The sequence below is a fragment of the Grampus griseus genome (assembly GCF_964374135.1).
Source record: "Grampus griseus genome assembly, chromosome: 11".
NCBI classification, from domain to species: Eukaryota; Metazoa; Chordata; class Mammalia; order Artiodactyla; family Delphinidae; genus Grampus; species Grampus griseus.
The window spans coordinates 83,433,008-83,455,471 of NC_139005.1; the positions used below are offsets into that span (position 1 = coordinate 83,433,008).

The following is a 22,464-nucleotide window of genomic DNA, read 5'->3' on the forward strand; positions in this document are numbered from 1 at the left end:
TATGAACATATTCTTACGCCCTTAATTTGTCTCTAACTTGGCTCCTCAGTCTCAGTCTCCACCTGTGTTGCCATCACCCTTGCTGGCATGAATTCTACATAACAGTTGTTTCTTTGATTATTTGCTTCTGAATGAAAATGTGGCATGAGTTATAAAAAGTGATTCTCTTTACCTGTGTACCTAGAAATATGTAAATGTGCCTAGCTTCATAAAATAAGGTGTAGTTTTAACTTACTAAATCATTAAACATAACCAAATTATTTGTTTTAATTCATAGGTGGCTACATCATTTATTAGAACAATAGAGCTTGGAGGGAAAGGATATGCACCATCACCATCTGATCCTTTAAGGACACATATAAAAGGATTGTCTAATTTTATTAATTTCATTGACAAATTAGATGAAATTCTTGGAGAAATACCAAATCCAAGGTATGACAAATGGGTGTTATTAGTCTGTCTTTAAAACTTCACAGAATCAGAGGTAGATTAAAAATTAAGAGCTATTGAAATGACCAAGCATCAGACTAAGCTAGGAAGAAGAAACAAAATATCTATATGAGGGAGGGATAAATTAGGAGTTTGGGATTAGCAGATACAAACTACTATATATACAGTAGGTAAACAACAATGTCCTACTATATAGCACAGGGAACTATATTCAATATCCTGTGATAAACTATAATAGGAAAGAATCGCTTTTACTGTACACCAGAAATTAACATGACATTGTTAATCAACTATACTTCAATTAATAAAATATCTAGATTAATAAATTATAATCACATGACCTTTCCCCCTAAATTTCTGCTTATTTGTCATTCTAAAATTTTTGCCAAACTCAAATGCCATGTTCAAATTAAATTTGACTAGAGAAGAGGGCTTACCATTCATTTTTTTTCTGGAAGAAATAAATTTTTGAGGATTGCAAATGACTGAATAGATAATTTCTTTAAACTTTTTATTTAGCAATAAAGGAAACTCGTACCAAGAATGAGTCAGGAAATTGATAAAATATGATGAATTTTATATTCCGTTTTCTGCTAGGTGTTTTTCATTTTCTTTTTTTTTTTTACATCTTTATTGGAGTATAATTGCTTTACAATGGTGTGTTAGTTTCTGCTTTATAACAAAGTGAATCAGTTATACATACACATATGTTCCCATATCTCTTCCCTCTTGCATCTCCCTCCCTCCGACCCTCCCTATCCCACCCCTCCAGGCAGTCACAAAGCACCAAGCTGATCTCCCTGTGCTATGCGGCTGCTTCCCACTAGCTATCTACATTACATTTGGTAGTGTATATATGTCCATGCCTCTCTCGCTTTGTCACAGCTTACCCTTCCCCCTCCCTGTATCCTCAAGTCCATTCTCTAGTAGGTCTCTGTCTTTATTCCTGTCTTACCCCTAGGTTCTTCATGACATTTTTTTTTCTTAGATTCCATATATATGTGCTAGCATACAGTATTTGTCTTTCTTTCTGACTTACTTCACTCTGTATGACAGACTCTAGGTCTATCCACCTCATTACAAATAGCTCAATTTCGTTTCTTTTTATGGCGGAGTAATATTCCATTGTATATATGTGCCACATCTTCTTTATCCATTCATCCGATGATGGGCACTTAGGTTGTTTCCATCTCCGGACGATTGTAAATAGAGCTGCAGTGAACAATTTGGTACACGACTCTTTTTGAATTATGGTTTTCTCAGGGTATATGCCCAGTAGTGGGATTGCTGGATCATATGGTATTTCTATTTGTAGTTTTTTAAGGAACCTCCATACTGTTCTCCACAGTGGCTGTATCAATTTACATTCCCACCAACAGTGCCAGAGGGTTCCCTTTTTTCCACACCCTTTCCAGCATTTATTGTTTCTAGATTTTTTGATGATGGCCATTCTGACTGGTGTGAGATGATATCTCATTGTAGTTTTGATTTGCATTTCTCTAATGATTAATGATGTTGAGCATTCTTTCATGTGTTTGTTGACAGTCTGTATATCTTCTTTGGAGAAATGTCTATTTAGGTCTTCTGCCCATTTTTGGATTGGGTTGTTTGTTTTTTTGTTATTGAGCTGCATGAGCTGCTTATAAATTTTGGAGATTAATCCTTTGTCAGTTGCTTCATTTGCAAATATTTTCTCCCATTCTGAGGGTTTTCTTTTGGTCTTGTTTATGGTTTCCTTTCCTGTGCAAAAGCTTTGAAGTTTCATTAGGTCCCCTTTGTTTATTTTTGTTTTAATTCCATTTCTCTAGGAGGTGGGTCAAAAAGAATCTTGCTGTGATTTATGTCATAGAGTGTTCTACCTATGTTTTCCTCTAAGAGTTTGATAGTTTCTGGCCTTACATTTAGGTCTTTAATCCATTTTGAGCTTATTTTTGTGTATGGCGTTAGGGAGTGATCTAATCTCATACTTTTACATGTAGCTGTCCAGTTTTCCCAGCACCACTTATTGAAGAGGCTGTCCTTTCTCCACTGTACATTCCTGCCTCCTTTATCAAAGATAAGGTGATATATGTGCATGGGTTTATCTCTGGGCTTTCTATCCTGTTCCATTGATCTGTCTTTCTGTTTTTGTGCCAGTACCATACTGTCTTGATTACTGTAGCTTTGTAGTATAGTCTGAAGTCAGGGAGCCTGATTCCTCCAGTTCCATTTTTCGTTCTCAAGATTGCTTTGGATATTCGGGGTCTTTTGTGTTTCCATACAAATTGTGGAATTTTTGTTCTAGTTCTGTGAAAAATACCAGTGGTAGTTTGATAGGGATTGCATTGAATCTGTAGATTGCTTTGGGTAGTAGAGTCATTTTCACAATGTTGATTCTTCCAATCCAAGAACGTGGTTTATCTCTCCATCTATTTGTATCATGTTTAATTTTTTTCATCAGTATCTTATAATTTTCTACATACAGGTCTTTTGTCTCCATAGGTAGGTTTATTCCTAGATAGTTTATTCTTTTTGTTGCAGTGGTAAATGGGAGTGTTTTCTTGATTTCACTTTCAGATTTTTCATCATTAGTGTATAGGAATGCCAGAGATTTCTGTGCATTAATTTTGTATCCTGCTACTTTACCAAATTCATTGATTAGCTCTAGTAGTTTTCTGGTAGCATCTTTAGGATTCTCTATGTATAGTATCATGTCATCTGCAAACAGTGACAGCTTTACTTCTTCTTTTCCGATTTGGATTCCTTTTATATCTTTTTCTTCTCTGATTGCTGTGGCTAAAACTTCCAAAACTATGTTGAATAAGAGTGGGGAGAGTGGGCAACCTTGTCTTGTTCCTGATCTTAGTGGAAATGCTTTCAGTTTTTCACCATTGAGGATGTTGCCTGTCGGTTTGTCATATATGGCCTTTATTATGTTGAGAAAAGTTCCCTCTATGCCTACTTTCTGCAGGGTTTTATCATAAATGGGTGTTGAATTTTGTCAAAAGCTTTCTCTGCATCTATTGAGATGATCATAAGGTTTTTCTCCTTCAATTTGTTAATGTGGTTTATCACATTGATTGATTTGTGTATATTGAAGAATCCTTGCATTCCTGGAGTAAACCCCACTTGATCATGGTGTATGATCCTTTTAATGTGCTGTTGGATTCTGTTTGCTAGTATTTTGTTGAGGATTTTTGCATCTATGTTCATCAGTGATATTGGCCTGTAGTTTTCTTTCTTTGTGACATCCTTGTCTGGTTTTGATATCAAGGTGATGATGGCCTCGTAGGATGAGTTTGGGAGTGTTCCTCCCTCTGCTATATTTTGGAAGAGTTTGAGAAGGATAGGTGTTAGCTCTTCTGTAAATGTTGGATAGAATTTGCCTGTGAAGCCATCTGGTCCTGGGCTTTTGTTTATTGGAAGATTTTTAATCACAGTTTCAATTTCAGTGCTTGTGATTGGTCTGTTCATATTTTCTATTTCTTCCTGATTCAGTCTTGGCAGGTTGTGCATTTCTAAGAATTTGTCCATTTCTTCCAGGTTGTCCATTTTATTGGCATAGAGTTGCTTGTAGTAATCTCTCATTTTCTTTTGTATTTCTGCAGTGTCAGTTGTTACTTCTTCTTTTTCATTTCTAATTCTATTGATTTGAGTCTTCTCCCTTTTTTTCTTGATGAGTCTGGCTAATGGTTTATCAATTTTGTTTATCTTCTCAAAGAACCAGCTTTTAGTTTTATTGATCTTTGCTATCGTTTCCTTCATTTCTTTTTCATTTATTTCTGATCTGATTTTTATGATTTCTTTCCTTCTTCTAACTTTGGGGTTTTTTTGTTCTTCTTTCTCTAATTGCTTTAGGTGCAAGGTTAGGTTGTTTATTCGAGATTTTCTTGTTTCTTAAGGTAGTATTGTATTGCTGTAAACTTCCCTCTTAGAATTGCTTTTGCTGCATCCCAGAGATTTTGGGTCGTCGTGTCTCCATTGTCATTTGTTTCTAGGTATTTTTTTATTTCCTCTTTGATTTCTTCAGTGATCACTTCGTTATTAAGTAGTGTATTGTTTATCCTCCATGTGTTTGTATTTTTTACAGATCTTTTCCTGTAATTGATATCTAGTCTCATAGCGTTGTGGTTGGAAAAGATACTTGATACAATTTCAATTTTCTTAAATTTACCAAGACTTGATTTGTGACCCAAGATATGATTATCCTGGAGAATGTTCCATGAGCACTTGAGAAAAATGTGTATTCTCTTGTTTTTGGATGGAATCCTATAAATATCACTTAAGTCCATCTTGTTTAATGTATCATTTAAAGCTGGTGTTTCCTTATTTATTTTCATTTTGGATGATCTGTCCATTGGTGAGAGTGGGTGTTAAAGTCCCCTGCTATGAATGTGTTACTGTCGATTTCCCCTTTTATGGCTGTTAGTATTTGCCTTATGTATTGAGGTGCTCCTATGTTGGGTGCATAAATATTTACAATTGTTATATCTTCTTCTTGGATTGATTCCTTGATTATTATGTAGTATCCTTCTATGTCTCTTGTAATAGTCTTTATTTTAAAGTCCATTTTGTCTGATATGAGAATTGCTACTGCAGCTTTCTTTTGGTTTCCGTTTGCATGAAATATCTGATTCCATCCCCTTTCAGTCTGCATGTGTCCCTAGGTCTGAATTGGTCTCTTGTAGACAGCAAATATATGGGTCTTGTTTTTGTATCCATTCAGCCAATCTGTGTCTTTTGGTGGGAGCATTTAGTCCATTTACATTTAAGGTAATTACCGATATGTATGTTCCTATTCCCATTTTCTTAATTGTTTTGGGTTCATTATTGTAGGTCTTTTCCTTCTCTTGTGTTTCTTGCCTAGAGAAGGTCCTTTAGCATTTGTTGTAAAGCTGGTTTGGTGGTGCTGAACTCTCTCAGCTTTTGCTTGTCTGTAAAGGTTTTAATTTCTCCATCAAATCTGAATGAAATTCTTGCTGGGTAGAGGAATCTTGGTTGCAGGTTTTTCTCCTTCATCACTTTAAATATGTCCTGCCAGTCCCTTCTGGCTTGTAGAGTTTCTGCTGAAAGATCAGCTGTTAACCTTATGGGGATTCCCTTGTGTGTTATTTGTTGTTTTTCCCCTACTGCTTTTAATATGTTTTCTTTGTATTTAATTTTTGACAGTTTTATTAATATGTGTCTTGGCGTATTTCTCTTTGGATTTATCCTGTATGGGACTCTCTGTGCTTCCTGGACTTGATTATCTATTTCCTTTCCCATATTAAGGAAGTTTTCAACTCTAGTCTCTTCAAATATTTTCTCAGTCCCTTTCTTTTTCTCTTCTTCTTCTGGAACCCCTATAATTTGAATGTTGGTGCGTTTAATGTTGTCCCAGAGGTCTCTGAGACTGTCGTCAGTTCTTTTCATTCTTTTTTTCTTTATTCTGCTCTGCAGTAGTTATTTCCACTATTTTAACTTCCAGGTCACTTATCCGTTCTTCTGCCTCAGTTATTCTACTATTGATCCCGTCTAGAGTATTTTTAATTTCATTTATTGTGTTGTTCATCGTTGTTTGTTTCATCTTTAGTTTTTCTAGGTCCTTGTTAAATGTTTCTTGCATTTTGTCTATTCTATTTCCAAGATTTTGGATCATCTTTACTATCATTATTCTGAATTCTTTTTCAGGTAGACTGCCTATTTCCTCTTCATTTGTTAGGTCTGGTGGGTTTTTATCTTGCTCCTTCATCTGCTGTGTGTTTTTCTGTCTTCTTATTTTCCTTACCTTACTGTGTTTGGAGTCTCCTTTTTGCAGGCTGTAGGTTCGTAGTTCCCATTGTGTTTGGTGTCTGTCATTTTCTTATACATAAATTTTTGATTTGTTTTTAAATGATACTGGAATTAAGAGGTGTTTTTAATCAGATAGACTCTTATTTATAATATTGGTATATTTTATGGTGAGTTAATTTTAGATTAATTTGTGGGGGGCAGAAATGGGTTGTATATGCTAGCAATCATGAGAGATCATTGTCAGTTTGATGGGTATGCCATAGCATAGTACTAATAAAAATAGCTGGTATTTATTGAACACTTACTATGTATCAGACATTACACTGAACTCTTTATGGGGATTATCATTTGATCATTAAAAAAAACCTTACACTGTAGTTGCTAGATAAATACTCAGTTTAGAGAGGAAGAAACTGAAGCACTGGTGTAACTTACCTTAGTCACATTGTTATTAAGAGGCAGAGTTGGGATCTGAATTCACTTCTGACCCAGGGACCCATTCTCTTAATCGCTATATTTTATTCTATGAAACGTGTTTCCATTTTAAGATTCCAAGAAGAATTTTTTTCAGGATTTTATTCTGAATTGTTTCCTTCTGTCTTCTTATATGGATATCTATTACAACGAAGTGAATTTGGAAGAGGGTTTGAATATGACTTATAGTCAATATCAGTGACATCTGAATTTCTAAATAATATATTGGCCAGCCATTTCTTCTGAGATAGCATATAATTAATTTTAAAGAATACTATATTTTTGGCAAAGCAAAATAGATATATTTTGTTGAAGTCAAATGGTACTATAGACTTACAGTAATAAAATCCTCAGAGGAATTGACTTAATAATTTTATGTGTGTTTATTTCTCTATTTACCTCATTTAAATGAAATTTTTATGCAGCTATTTTTAAAATTTTTATTGAACTATAGTTGATTTACAATATCATGTTAGTTTCAGGTATACAGCATAGTGTTTCAGTATTTTTGCAGTTTATACTCCATTATAGGTTATTATAAGATATTGGGTATAATTTCCTGTGCTATACAGTAAATCCTTGTTGCCTATCTATTTTATGTATAGTAGTTTGTATCTATTAATCCTGTACTCATAATTTATCCCTCCCCCCTCTCCCCTTTGGTAACCATAAACTAGTTTTCTATGTCTGTGAGTCTGTTTCTGTTTTGTATATATGTGTATTTGTCTTTATTTTTTTAGATTCCACATATGATTGATATCATTTAGTATTTGTCTTTCTCTGTCTGACTTACTTCACTAAGCATAATATTCTCTATGTCTATCCACAGTGTTACAAATGGCAATATTTCATTCTTACCTGTTGGATTAAGCGCTAGGGTTGCTTCCATGTCTTGGCTGTTGTAAATAGTGCTTCTCTGAATATTGGGGTGCATATATCTTTCCGAATTAGTGTTTTCATTTTTTCCAGATATATACCCAGGTATAGAATTGCCAGATCATATGGTAGTTCTATTTTTAGTGTTTTAAGGAACCTCCATACTGTCTTCCATGGTGGCCGTACCAGTTTACATTCCCAGCAGCAGTGTTTGAGATTCCCTTATCTCCACATCCTCTCCAACACTTGTTATTTGTAGACTTTTTGATGATAGCCATTCTGACAGGTGTGCGGTGATACCTTATTGTGGTTTTGATTTGTATTTCTCTAATAATTAGCAATGTTGAGCATCTTTTCATGTGCCTGTTAGCCATCTGTATGTCTTGTCTGGAAAAATGTCTATTCAGGTCTTCTGCCCAATTTTTGATTAGTTGATTTGTTTTTTGATACTGAGTTATATGAGCTGTCTGTATCTTGGATATTAAGCCCTTGTTGGTCTATGCAGCTAATTTTGAGTTTCAATTTTAGGCATTATTTATTAACTTCCTACCATGGAAGATGAGGATTTGCCACCCACTCACCAACCTCCCAATACTCCTCTTTTCCTCTCCCCCTCCTACCACACACACAGACACATACACACACTTCTCTTCTTCTCTCCTTCTAATATAGTTATACCACAGTATCAGGTTAAATCATATTTTAGGGTTTACATTATTATAACTCTGTAATTATTACCTACAGCTAAGCTATATTATATACTGTTATTATACTTCCTTTCTTGTATACATTTTTGGTTTTTTCTGGAGTCAATGATTATCTACTTTTTTCTCTTGCTTTGCTTCTTATATATTTATTATCAATTATTTATCAAGTTTGCCAATGAAAGTATACAATTTCTTCTTTTTTATTAGGTCATCTATCAGTTCTGATTTTTGCCCTTGAAGACATTCCTTCTGGAGAGTCATCTATCTTCTTCATTCAGTCTCTATACTTTTGCTTGCTAGGCCTGTTTCAGAGTGTCAGCCATGAAGCTTCATCACCTTGTGAATTTTCTTTGCCTCTGCCTTGTTTCCAGGATTCCATGACTTTATTTTTAATTGGTTAAACCCCTTATTTTGCTCAAGTAGCTTTCTGAGAAAAAGTAAATGGGAGATATATATCATTATTCTCACATTTGATTGTATGTGATCTTATGCTTCATTTATTTCTCCAAGGTTATTTAATTTATATGATCATTTTTCATCTGCTTCCTGGATAGTCTTTGTTTTATCTAGTTGAATGTTTTTCTTTTTGCTTCTGTTGCCCTCTTTCATGTTCCTAAAATGTAGGGTGATTCTGGACTGTTGTTTCATATTTAGGAATGAGACCCTATAAGGGTGATTAGCAGCTCTATACAGTGGACTTCATTATAGCATAGTAGCCACTTGGCTCTTTTATTCGGAATTCTCCAAATGTGAATAATTGCAGGTCTTTTCTTTGGAACTTATCCCAAAATTTCCACAATGGCATCCTTTAGTCTCTTTCTGAAAGCAGTAAGTCTGGCTAGCAATATTCTGGGATTTGAGGGAGGGTAGGTTGATGCTGAGCCACCCAGTTCAATATGTAGACTTTTGCTCAGTCCCTCTGTTTTCAGTCATTGGTACCTATAGGTCTGGAGCCTCTCTGGCTTAGTTTCTTCAGTGTAATCCTGCTTTCCATGCTGAGGTGACAGAAGTGCACTAGCCTGATTGCTCAGAATAAGAAAGGATATTCAGGGGTCTAAGTGTTCCTCACATAGACTGTCAACAGCTTTGTTATTTGCAATGACACCTTCACCATAGCCTTCAGTATTGCCTTCAGTTTCTGAGATTACTTCTTATTGGTGTATCTTTTAGCAGTTAACTTAGGTTGTAGCTTTCTGTGTTCTGGGTAGTCAGTTATCACCTTTCCATCTGCTCTTCGTCTTTCTGTACTTTCATGATATGTCTCTGCTCTCGACTATTGTCTCCTCTCCCATTCTGTTTTTCTTTATGGATTTAAAACATTTTCCTTTTTGTCACTTTAGTGGCACTTTAGGAGGGAGCAGATATAAGTGCATATATTCAATCCAATGTAATTTGTTATAATTACATTCCTTTTTGGAGGAATTTCTAGTTGGGGTAAGTTAACAGGGTAAAAGTACATCCATACATACACTTTTGTACAAAAGGGTAGAAGTACGTTTTAGAGGCACCTAGGGTACACTTCAGTTCTTCAGTTTAGCAGCCATCTATTTTGAATATCCTGTTTGGTCATAATGAGCAATTAATCTGTGTTTTAGGGACGATACTAAAGAAGTGGGTGTTTAAATAGTCCATCTGAGAAATCTCTATTTTCTTTTGTACGGTGATTTTTGCATATGTTAAGTATATACGCATTTCATGGTTATAAATAGTAAAGTTATCAAAAACTTAAAACATGTATTCTATTTATGTAATAATGGAAAGATGTACAGAGGAAAGGACAATTGACCTAGTTTGTGGGAGCCGGGGATAAGAGTGTCAGGAGTGTTTACCTGGATGTTTGCTAACGGTTGAACTTAAGGATGAACTTGAAGGAGTTAACCAGACATGGAGAATGGTGGTGAAATGAAGTTCAGATGGGGAGAAGGGAGGATATTTCCTATAGTATGGGTAACCTATTGGGACAATGTTTCATTGGTTATTCATTTTGTCTCATAATTTCAACTTCTACTAGTCCTTTAGCCACAGTCTATAAAGATTATAAGAAAAAACAACAAATCATCTTCTGTTTTTGTCAGTTCCTTCCTTTTATAGCTCAAATTCTTGAAAAAATACTGTCTTTTATTCCACTTCCCAATTTCTAATGATTTAAAATATCTTGAATATGTCTCATGAGGCTGTAAACTCTATGAGGGCTTTATTGATTTTCTTCACTAATATTCCCTAGCCCTAGAAGAGTTTCTGGCACAGAGTAGGCACTCAATACTTATTTACTTGTCTGTGTTTAACTGACTCACACTTATTCACTTTTCCACTCTACTGAAGCTGTTTTGCGAAAGATCTTCTTATGATCTTCTAGTTGGCATAGCCTCTGGTCTCTTTGAGTCCTGAAGTTTGATCATTTTCTCTTTTAGAGCTCTTTTCCCCATAGCTTCTGAGATTTTGTTTTCTTATTTTCTACTTAGCTCTCTGACTGCATATATGCAAATTCTAAATCCATATTTCAGTGAAATCCAAACTCTTTCCTGAGCTTCCAAAATATATCTTTATGTACCTATAGGTTGTTATGTCAAATGAAACTCAAACTTAGCATCTCCCAAGCTAAATCTTCATCTTTCCCTGCGTACCTGCTTGATGGGTACCTCTTCCCAAAGTACCCAGCTTGATGAAGCCTTTCTGCCTCCAGCTGCCCAAGCAGAAATTTGAAACATATGTTTTTATTATTTTAGTACATCTTTATTGGAGTATAATTGCTTCACAGTACTGTGTTAGTTTCTGTTGTACAACAAAATGAATCAGCCATATGCATACCTATATCCTCATATCCCCTCCCTCTTGAACCTCCCTCCCATCCTCCATATCCCAGCCCTCTAGGTGGTCACAAAGCACTGAACTGATCTCCCTGTGCTATGCGACTGCTTCCTACTAGCTATCTATTTTACATTTGGTAGTGTATATATGTCCATGCCACTCTCTCACTTCGTCCCAGCTTACCCTTCCCCCTCTCCATGTCCTCAAGTCCATTCTCCCTTTCTCTGTCCCTTCATTCACTAAGATCCATCAATTCTTCTTACTTAACATTTTTGATATTCGTTATCTCTATTCCTGTAGCTACTATCTTATTTCCATTTTTTATGGAAAGTCTGTTTTCAGACTTTCATCCTTTCTTGCCTGGACTTTTTTTACTTATCTCCAAGTTGTTCATTCTGCCTCCAGTCTTGAGTTGCCCCATCCTGTTGTTCTCACTGCTGTCAGTGGTCTTTTCAAAACAGCAGATGTTACCGCCATAATTAAAACCCTTCAATGATTCCATATTAGGTACAGGATAAAAATCCAGAAACCTCAGTATGGTGTACAAATTCTATACTCTCTACCTCCTGATTGTATCTCACCCTGGCCTCTATCCCTCAACCTTAAAACTCAGAGATAAAAATGTATTTAACCCTTGTAGCTGAGTGTAAGTTTGTACTAATTGTCTTATAATAGGGTGGTGGTGGTGGTAGGGAATCACAATAATCTTTGAGTCCAAGGAATGGTGGGGAATAGACAGACAGGGGAGGAATCCAAATCACACTTACCTCTCTGCTGCCTGCTTTTCATCAGACCATCTTAGCTATAGTATGGCTGCATTTCTACACTTTGCCAGTAGGTGCCACCATAAAATACATACTGTACTTTCACCTGAAAAACATCTTAAATTAGGAGTTTCAGGTTACATAAATTAGTTAGCACCCTGTTGTTCAAATGTTTAAAATTCTGTGTTTCAATTTTATTACATAACAACTTTTTAGTACACACCTGCATTATATTTATTCGACTAAATATTATGCATTTATAGAATGTTAAATCTAGCTGAAATTATCCAGTCCAGAATCCTAGTGTTACATTTCTCATTTTAAAATATTTCAGAATCATTTTTGATACATTTCATGTAGTACCTTTAATCACATTTAATTTTTAAAGATACAATTTATTTAGCAAATAGTTATCAAATTCTTAAAGATGGTAGGGAAAAGACAAGTCATTCTATATAGTAAAGATAGTCAATAATTCATTAAAATATTACCCATTATTTGTATTATTGCTTATTGTTCTCTTTCAGTCACTGTGTTTTGATTCAGTCTTGGGGATTTAATTGTGTTTTTCCTCACTAGCTTCATTTTTCTGTGTCTGCCCCAGAGCTTTAATGTGCTGCATTTAGCAGTCAGGAACTTCGGTTAACCTCTTTCTCACCTAAATTCTTCTATTAATGTTTATCCAGAGTAGTCATATCTTCTGGGATGCTTTCCTGAAGACCTCCTTCTTCTCTTACCTCCCCACTTAAATCCCCTCTATACCTTTGTTATCTCATTGTATCAACTGATCAATCGTTACCTCTTAAAAAGAAATCTTTTATTCATTTTGTATCCCCAGTGCCTATGACAAATGTCCTGGCATCATTTGGATTAAAACTTCAGGAGTTTCTAGGCTCTAGAGGCAAGAATTTGAATTATGCTATGTTGCTGAGCAGGTATTTGAAGAGCTAATGTTGGCTCTTATAGTGAACATATAGCAATAGACTAGTCATAGCACTGGTGTTTGTGGTATTTTGCTAAGGGTCAAAATGCTGAGCTTGGCAAGCAACTGAAATACAAATCTTATGAATTTTTCCTAAATACAGTTCATTCAGGGGATTATATCATCTTTAAAATTTAGAATATTTGTTCTTGTAGAAGGAATGGGAAAAGAGGGCAAAGGTGACTTTTACCTTTAATAGTACTGAAAGCTTTTTTTTTTCTTTTTTGTTCTTATAACTGATACTGTGACACTTTCATATTTTATTATCCTTCTGAATCTTTTCCAAAACTCTTCCATTAGAGATTACTTCCCAGAAAAAGCACATGGTGTTAACTATGTTTTCATTTTGGCTACATTTCATCCAATTATTTTCTGTGTTTTTAATTGAAAATTAAGAAAAAGCCAATTGGAAAAGAGTGCCTGTTTACATAAAATAATTCTTAAGAGTCCGTTCAGACTTCTGATTACAGATGTATAGCAGGCTAGGTCCCTTGATTGACCCTTCCATTGAAAATAATTAATACTGCTGGACAACATATTTATAAAGTACTTAAATGCATTGATGAGTAGGTGAATGTAATGAAAATAGGCCAAAAACTGGGTGAAGGAAGAAAGTCAGAGAGGGAAGTCAAGAAGGGAAGCCAGCTTTTATTTTGAAAGAACTTGCTGAATTTGGTGATCTGGAGGGTCTGTTCTTATAGTCACTAAAGTCTGAGGGAGGGGGACAAAGCCCAGGGACTGCCCAAGGTGAGGTGTCTGTTGGGACATACCCAACCTGTAGGGCTACTACCCTTTCAGCATAAAATGAGCTAAGAATGAGAGCTTTAACTTGATATAGGGTTTCTATGAAAGCCTACTTGGTAAAATGTTTTAGCACATTATTTAAGATTTAGAACAAGACAAGAGTTCCTGTTCTCATTTCTTTTCAGCATAATATTGGATGTCCAATTCAGTGTTGTAAGGCAAGAAAAAGGAATATGAGATGTAACAATTGAGAAGGAAGAAATAAAACTCTATTTAGTGATAATATGATTGTGTATGTAGAAAACTCCAAGAATCTAAAGGCAAATTATTAAAATTAATGGTAGAGTTTAACAGTGTTGCTGGGCACAGATCAATTAAAAAAAGCAATTGTATTTCTACGTCATAACCAAATAGAAAGTGTTTTTTTTTTAAAAACTTCAAAAATATAAAATACATAGAATAAATCTAATAAAAGCCATACTAGCTACCTTCCCCCTTGGAAGGTTCAGACTCAGTGTGGAAATCTCTCTCCCACTCAGGGTTTGCATCCTGATCATATTGATACTAGAGATTTTTGTCCTCAGGAAAACCCCCATTCATCCTGCTTACCACTCACAGCTTTCAACTTTCCATTCCAGCTTTTGTTACTTTTTTAGGGAAGCAATTGGGTGGTACTTGGAGATTTCCCCCGATTCTTACCAAGCTTAGTGGAATGTTCCCCTAGAGTAACTAGTCTGCCATAGTGTAAGTTGAAACTCTCTAAGTGCATTTCTACTGCAAATAATAATAATATGAAAAATAGTAAAATATATGTCTTTTAATCTTACAAGTAAAAACTTCACACTCTTATGTGTGATAGCGGTCATTTATTCAATAGCGATATCAATTATTTCTTCTGTGTGCCAAGTTAGTATGATGATTAGTAAAATATGGTTCCTTTCTCAGGGAGCTAATTTTTTCATGAAATGTTTCCCAAGCTTGTCTAGTCATAAGAATCACCTGTGATATCTTCAAAAGAAATGCAGCTATTTAGTATCCTTGTCTGGAGATTGTGATTCAGTAAGATGGGATCTGGAGCTGATATTTTATTTTATTTTATTCTATTTTATTTTCTATGTTTTTACTTATTTTTTATTTTTCAAGAATCAGGCCCTTTTTCTTATACGTGCTCTGGCCAGACTCTAACAAAGGGCTGTTTGGCCATGATCCACATCAAGCTCAGCAGATGACGTATAGGTGAGCCCCTAACCCCTAAGAAGGACAGCAGTGCACTGAAATTAGCACATCATTGAGTGGGTTCTTTGTATCAGAGAGACTAATCTACTAGTCTCCCTTTCAGATATTAACCAGTTACATTGTTAGTATTTGCATTACTCCTCCTATATCTTAGACCCATTTATTAGTGAGGGGACCTCCTTCTTCTCTGGCTTCATGTGTCTATGTGGAGGAACTTCCTCCAGAAAACACTACATTTCTCTGTCTACCTTTCATTCATTCTCCCCGACTCATAACTGGTAAGATTATAAGAACTGGGTATGGTTCCCTCAGCCTCTTTCTCCCTTTTAGAGCCGGCCTGCCCTCCAGGTGGAGGTGTACTCACTGGAGCTGACATTTTAAACAAATGCTGAGTATGATTCTGATGATCAGGCAAATTTGGAAGATACTGATGTAATGCCCTCTCTGCAGTTTTCTTCTAACTTTCCTTCTCTATTTGGACAAGCTATTTATATGTGAACGGTCATGTTTCCAGTGTCGTTAGGGAACCTAGCTTCTTTCCTAAAACATAAAGCCTGGCAATAATTCATAATTTCCTTTATGCTACTATAAAAGTCACAGAGAGGTTAAATAGCATATTCAAGGTAGAAAGTGAGGGAGCTGTGATGTGTGCTTAGGTTGTCTGACTCCATAGCCAGACCACACCACCTTCTCATTAGACACTGTGCAGCCTTTCCAGGGATACCTCTAGGGATGGAGATCTCTTAACTTCAAAAAAGAGCCCTCTTTTATTGTTGGACACCTTTAATGTCTTCCTTGTAATGGACCAAAATCCTTCCTCCTTGTAACATTGATTTTAGGTCAGCCTTCTAGAGCAGAACTGCAACCCAAATTCATTGAAGTTCAGGCTCAGTATAAAGAAACAATTGATTTCATGTTTGCAACAATACTTGTCTGTTGGCCATAATTGGTCCAGTCTCTGGTTTCCTTTAGATTAGTATTAACTAGTTTAATTTCCTCTTCCATATAATAACCCTTCTCATGTTAGAGTGCAATATCATGTATTTAAGGTCAGTCTCCTTCCTTACCATCTTCTTCCTAGCCGAGAACAAACACTGTGTGTTCTTGGACAAGCTATTAAACCTTTTTGAGACTCAGTTTTTTCATCTGTAATTTATGGGTAATAATACTTATTGAATTGGTTTAAAGATTAAGTTATGTAACCTTATAATTAGTGTACAGGAATGCTAGAGATTTCTGTGCATTAATTTTGTATACTGCTACTTTACCAAATTCATTGCTAAGACAGTCTCTTCAATAAGTGGTGCTGGGAAAACTGGACAGCTACATGTAAAAGAATGAAATTATAACACTCCCTAACACCATACACAAAAATAAAATCAAAAAGGATTAAAGACCTAAATGTAAGGCCAGACACTATAAAACTCTTAGAGGAAAACATAGACAGAACACTCTATGATATAAATCACAGCAAGATCCTTTTTGACCCACCTCCTAGAGGAATGGAAATAAAAACAAAAATAAACAAATGGGACCTAATGAAACTTAAAAGCTTTTGCACAGCAAAGGAAACCATAAACAAGATGAAAAGACAACCCTCAGAATGGGAGAAAATATTGGCAAATGAAGCAACTGACAAAGGATTAATCTCCAAAATTTACAAGCAGCTCATGCAGCTCAATATCAAAAAAACAAACAATGCAATCCAGAAATGGGCAGAAGACTTAAATAGACATTTCTCCAAAGAAGACATACAGATTTCCAAGAAACACATGAAAGGATGCTCCACATCACTACTCATTAGAGAAATGCAAATCAAATCTACAATGAGGTATCACCTCACACCAGTCAGAATGTCCATCATCAAAAAATCTACAAACAATAAATGCTGGAGAAGGTGTGGAGAAAAGGGAACCCTCTTGCACTGTTGGTGGGAATGTAAATTGATACAGCCGCTATGGAGAACAGTATGGAGGTTCCTTAAAAAACTAAAGATAGAGCTACCATATGACCCAGCAATCCCACTACTGGGCATATACCCTGAGAAAACCATAATTCAAAAAGAGTCGTGTACCACAGTGTTCATTGCAGCTCTATTTACAATAGCCAGGACATGGAAGCAACCTAAGTGTCCATCGACAGATGAATGGATAAAGAAGAAGTGGCACATATATACAATGGAATATTACTCCGCCATAAAAAGAAACGAAATTGAGCTATTTGTAGTGAGGTGGATGGACCTAGAGTCTGTCATACAGAGTGAAGTAAGTCAGAAAGAGAAAAAAAAATGCCTTATGCTAACACATATATATGGAATCTAAAAAAAAAAAAAAAGGTTCTGAAGAACCTAGGGCAGGACAGGAATAAAGACGCAGACGTAGAGAATGGACTTGAGGACACGGGGAGGGGGAAGGGTAAGCTGGGACAAAGTGAGAGAGTGGCATGGACATATACACACTACCAAATGTAAAATAGATAGCTAGTGGGAAGCAGCCGCATAGCACGGGGAGATGAGCTCGGTGCTTTGTGACCACCTAGAAGGGTGGGATAGGGAGGGTGGGAGATGCAAGAGGGGAGAGATATGGGGATATATGTATATGTATAGCTGATTCACTTTGTTATAAAGCAGAAACTAACACACCATTTTAAAGCAATTATACTCCAATAAAGATGTTAAAAAAAAAGATTAAGTTATGTAGGATTTTAGGTTTTCAATGAGAGGTAGTTTGTGTTATCTTCGTTGTACCTAAAGGTATGTATTTTAAGTATATTGCATGTATATAACTGCATCTGAATCTTTTATCATATATCGTATATAACTAAATTATTTCATCTAGCTTTTAAATCAAGGAAGAAGTAACTTACCTTACTGAAATAACTTGCTTTTAGAAAAACTTTAAAATTTTGTTTCTAATGGTTCTCATCCTTTTCTTAAATATGTTACTGTTTGATTTCTAAGATTAAAGCCATATTCTTTGAAAAGTGTTGATTAACTCTGAGAATTATATTTTCAAGCTTATAAGCATATTGACATTTCTCATACCATTATAAAAGTGATCTTATTTCTATTTTCAGTATTGCAGGGGGTCGGATACTCTCAGTGATAAAGATGCAGCTGATTAAAGGCCAGAACAGCAGGGATCCTTTTTATAAAGCAATAGAGGAAGTTGCTCAAGATTTGGATTTGAGGATTAAAAGTATTATCAATTCTCAACAAGGAGACTTAGCTCTTAGTACCACTGACATCAGTCCTGCACGGGTAATGAGGTTTTTATTTTTCATTATCCTTCTGTACAAAACATTATATCTTCTACTTGCTGTAGAAATGGTTTACAATTGCTACTTAAGTCAGAAGAATGTGTTTACTCTGTTATAAGATGTTGAAAATATAAGTTTCTCAATAGATTATGCAGGATTATGTTCGACTAGGGTAAATCATAACCTCTATGGGCCAAATTGTCTCTGTTTGTTAAAGAAGCACATTGGATAATCTTCAGTATCCCTTGTAGCACTAGAAATTTATAATTCTTGATGGATATTAAGGTGTTTTGTCATATTTTTCAATAATTATTTTTATAAAACAATTATTTTCCCATTTAATCAGGTATAAAATAAGAGTCTGGTGTCTCTGGTTATGACCCCAGTACTAGGCACTCCACAGAACAACAGCAGAAATAGTTTCTACTCAGCAGTTTATTTTTCTTTTATAGAATTTTTCTATTTCCATGATCTCTTATTTACTACCTCCATTGCCAGATTACTGCAGACATTAGGAATTTTTCCTATGCTTAGTAATTGTTTAATTATATATTCCAGAAAATTTACCTCTTCCTTGTTTTTCTTACATAGATAGTCTGTCATTATAAGGTATTAAAACTATAGTTTTATAGGAGAAATTGACTACCATGTCTTTAGTTCTAGAACAGAATTTTGGAGTACGTGTTATAGTAATTCATTTGTTGCAGTTTAATTGTTCAGGTAACAAAATTCCCTTTTTATTAGGTATAATTGTGATAGCCCATGTATGAAGAAAGACTTTTGCTTAATTTTTATGATTCACTTATTTTTCTGCAGCCCTCGGGCACTATTTTTAGCTATTTTCTATAACAATGCGTGTTTTTAGTTTAACTTGAAGGCGGGACATGGGGGAGATTCTGAGTTATTTCCCCACATATTTCATGTGTGTTAACACTTCCTATGACAGCTTGGCTCAAATGACAACGAGGTTTTATTATAAGTATAAATCAGGAACTGTCACAGCTCAGATAATTAAGAGTGCCCAATCTCTCCCATTTCCTGTCACAAGAAATAAAGATGCAGACAACCTGGTTCTTAATTTTATGTTTTCAACCAAATTAGACATCTTTGAAAAATACGAATCAGTAATTCTCAATGAAGTTAGTATTAAACAGTATGGACTTCTCTGGTACTAATGAAAAATATATGTCAAGCACTAGATTGTGATAGGCAATTTGTTAAAATTCTGGTGTAGCTATACATTACAGTTCACTTGGTAGCCTGAGTCAGCCAAGTAGAGAAAGGAGGCCAAGACCATGTTGATGAAACCTGAGGAAAGTGGTACAACTATAACAGATGTCCTCAAAAGGGCGACTCTGATATTTAAGCACAATGTCCAACAACCCTATGGGTTAGGCACTATCATCATCCCTATTTTACCAATGATTTAACTGAAGCACAGTGAGGTTAAGCAACTTTCCCAGAGGTATACAGCACATACAACTGGTTAGTTGGTATGAACCCGGTCAGAAATGCCATCAGAGTTTGTTCTTACGTGTGTCTATGTGTAATATTATCTTATCATATATTTTCCCTATTCTTCTATCTAGTTACTAAGTTTTTCCAGCTCTTCCCTTTTAATCTGCTTTTTCTTTATCTCCACAGCTACTATTTTAGTTCACTGCTACTACCTTCTTCATTTCTGAGCTGGACTATTCCAGTCTCTTAATTTGTGGTCCTGTCTCCAGATTTAATAACAGTCTTACCCTGGAATATAAATATTTTACACATTTCCATCATTGCTGTCATTTTTCTAAAATGTAAATAGTATCATTTTATTTCCTTGCTTAATAAAGGAAGAGATTTTAACCTTGTAACAGATTGACTTATAACTTCTTTGTCTGATATACAATGCTTTCCCAGGCTCATCTCACATGACTCCCTGTCTGTTACCCTGATCTTCAGCCATTTCATGCCATGTAGTCTCTGAAAATACCATGTTCTCTCTTACCCTTTTGTGTCTCCTCTATGAAGCCATCCTTGATCCCAGGGTAAATTGATCATGACCTTTGGGTGTGCTCCCACTGCACAATTTATACGTTCTCTTCGAAATAGCACTTAGGGGACTTCCCTGGTGGCGCAATGGTTAAGAATCCGCCTGCCAATGCAGGGGACACGAGTTCGATCCCTGGTCCGCAAAGATCCCACATGCCGCGCAGCAACTAAGCCTGTGTGCCACAACTACTGAAGCCGGCACGCCTAGAGCCAGTGCTCCACAACAAGAGAAGCCCGCGCACTCCAACGAAGAGTAGCCCCCACTCGCTGTAACTAGAGAAAGCCCGCACACAGCAACGAACACCCAATGCAGCCAAAAATAAATAAATAAATAAATATATTTAAGAAAAGGAAATAACACTTAGCACTCTGTAATGCCATTATTGGTTACTTATTTATTTTATAAAAGAGCCTACGGGTTCCTTGAGACACTAGTTTTTACCTTTGTAGCCTTAGCTTCAAATGCAATTCTTGGGACTTAGTATGTGCTTATGGGTGATTACTGAATGAATGAAGGTCAGCTAGTTTTTTTATTTTTGCATTTGAGTAGATCTGTACAGCCATCTGTGGGGTTGGTATTCAGATCACCAGAATCTCACTTCTGGTATAAGAGAGAAAAAATATCAGTATACAAAGAAGTTAAGTCACGAGGCTGAGATCACATAGATTGTAGCTAAACTTTCTGACTTATAAAGACTAATGTTATTTTGACCAAAATCTAATGTCTTCCTTTGATAATACTATTTTCTATATTTTTTGTGCTTCTGGAAGTTCATAAGATTGATTTTATTATGGCTTGAGGGATAAATATTCACATGCCGTAGAGCCACTTCTCGTGGCTGATTTTTTTATAGCTTAATAGAAGAGGAAGAACAATAGCACATGAAATGGAAAAGAGTGACTGATTGACCCAGCTGGGGTGATTGTTACATTTATTTGAAATTGTTTCCTGTTCTAGCCAAAATCTCATGCCATAAACCATGGCACTGCATACTGTGGCAGAGATACTGTGAAAACTTTACTAGTTCTTTTGGATGAAGAAGCAGCCAGTGCTCCTACCAAAAACAAAGCAGAGCTTTTATACGACGATGAAAACACAATTCATCATAATGGAACTTCTATTCTTACACTTTTTAGGTAAGTAATGTGGAAGTTATATGTATGTGAATATTAACTTAAGTCTATAAAGGAAATTTTTGAAAAAATCACCTCATTTGTTATAAAAGAAATACATGCTATGGTTAGGAAACTTGGGAACTACAGAAAAGTATGAAGAGAAAAAATAAAAGTTAGTTAAAGGGAGATTGAACATTTGAATGTGAGGGAGTTATATATAAAAGTAGTATTTTGTGAGAGTATGAGTGGTGTTTTTTGTTTTTGTGTTCTTGTTTTTTGCTGTGGAAATATTTGCATAGATATTTGTGTCAAAAACTTTGCTAAATGCTTTCACTTATATCAGCCCTCACAGCAGTCTCTTTTAGTAGTCTCCCCAATTTATAAGTGAAGAATTAGAGACTTGAGAGAGATAGCAAGCAATTTGTCTAAGTTGGCAAGCAGCAAAGGTGTCTTTCTCCAGAACCTGAGGTCTCTGCTCCAAAGATTGTGCTATTTTGCTTGAGAATAGGAGAGTCGGTATACACCAGACTTACACTGGAATTGACATTTACTTGTTCTTCATCGCATTATGAAGAAAATACTAAATTACTGTTGGTATTCTGTGCAAGACATTGATACTCACCAGTTTTAACAACAATTCGGTCAAACACTGAGTTGGTGATATTTTTAATTAATGAACATTCATTTATAGAAACATTTAAAATTTTAGAATAACGGTTTAAAATTGTATTATTACATTGTGGAGGATTTTTTAAAAATTGTCCTGTTTGATCTTTTCTATTTTCTGCTTGAGCCACTTTCTAGAAATCTGATTTTAGTCTAAAATTGTTCATATCTATCTATGATTGCTTTACCTTCTCTCTCTCTCTCTCCTGTGCTTCACTATCTTTTCTCTTTAAAGAGAAACTTTATAATGCTCTATCATTCAGTGTTGACTTCTAATTCCTTTGCAATGAAAATTTATTTTATCAATGATTTACTTATACCCTGTGTTGGAATCCCAGAAAAGAGTATAAAGAAAATGAACCTTTGTTTTTTTCCTCCTGTCAACTTACTTCTGTTTAACAAAGTTTGCTTTTAGGTAGAAATATAAATGATTTAGATTTTCTCTTAGATTGAATTCTGTCATTTTCTTAGAGAAAGTTATTTTGTGTTTGTAGGATTTTCTAAATAAAATTAATCCCCACATACATTTTAAAGAGGTATTTTTCTATACTCAATTATGTGGCCAAACACGTTTATAGTTACCTTAGCATTTTCAATT

The 22,464-nt window shown here is 35.3% G+C and overlaps 1 protein-coding gene across 25 annotated transcripts in view; it reads left to right on the plus strand.

Annotated features, from left to right (window-relative positions):
* Positions 1-22,464, plus strand: part of PARPBP (PARP1 binding protein) — a gene marked incomplete at both ends in the record, with an annotated part of 78,920 nt that overhangs the window by 42,545 nt on the left and 13,911 nt on the right. For 13 of the 25 annotated variants that reach the window (XM_082665908.1, XM_082665919.1, XM_082665926.1 and 10 more), the window contains 3 exons: positions 278-432; positions 17,868-18,051; positions 21,043-21,221. In XM_082665908.1, the coding sequence (XP_082522034.1) occupies positions 278-432; positions 17,868-18,051; positions 21,043-21,221 (518 nt within the window). The remainder of the gene's footprint in view (positions 1-277; positions 433-17,867; positions 18,052-21,042; positions 21,222-22,464) is intronic. The other 12 variants (XM_082665909.1, XM_082665914.1, XM_082665916.1 and 9 more) reach the window with 2 other exon arrangements.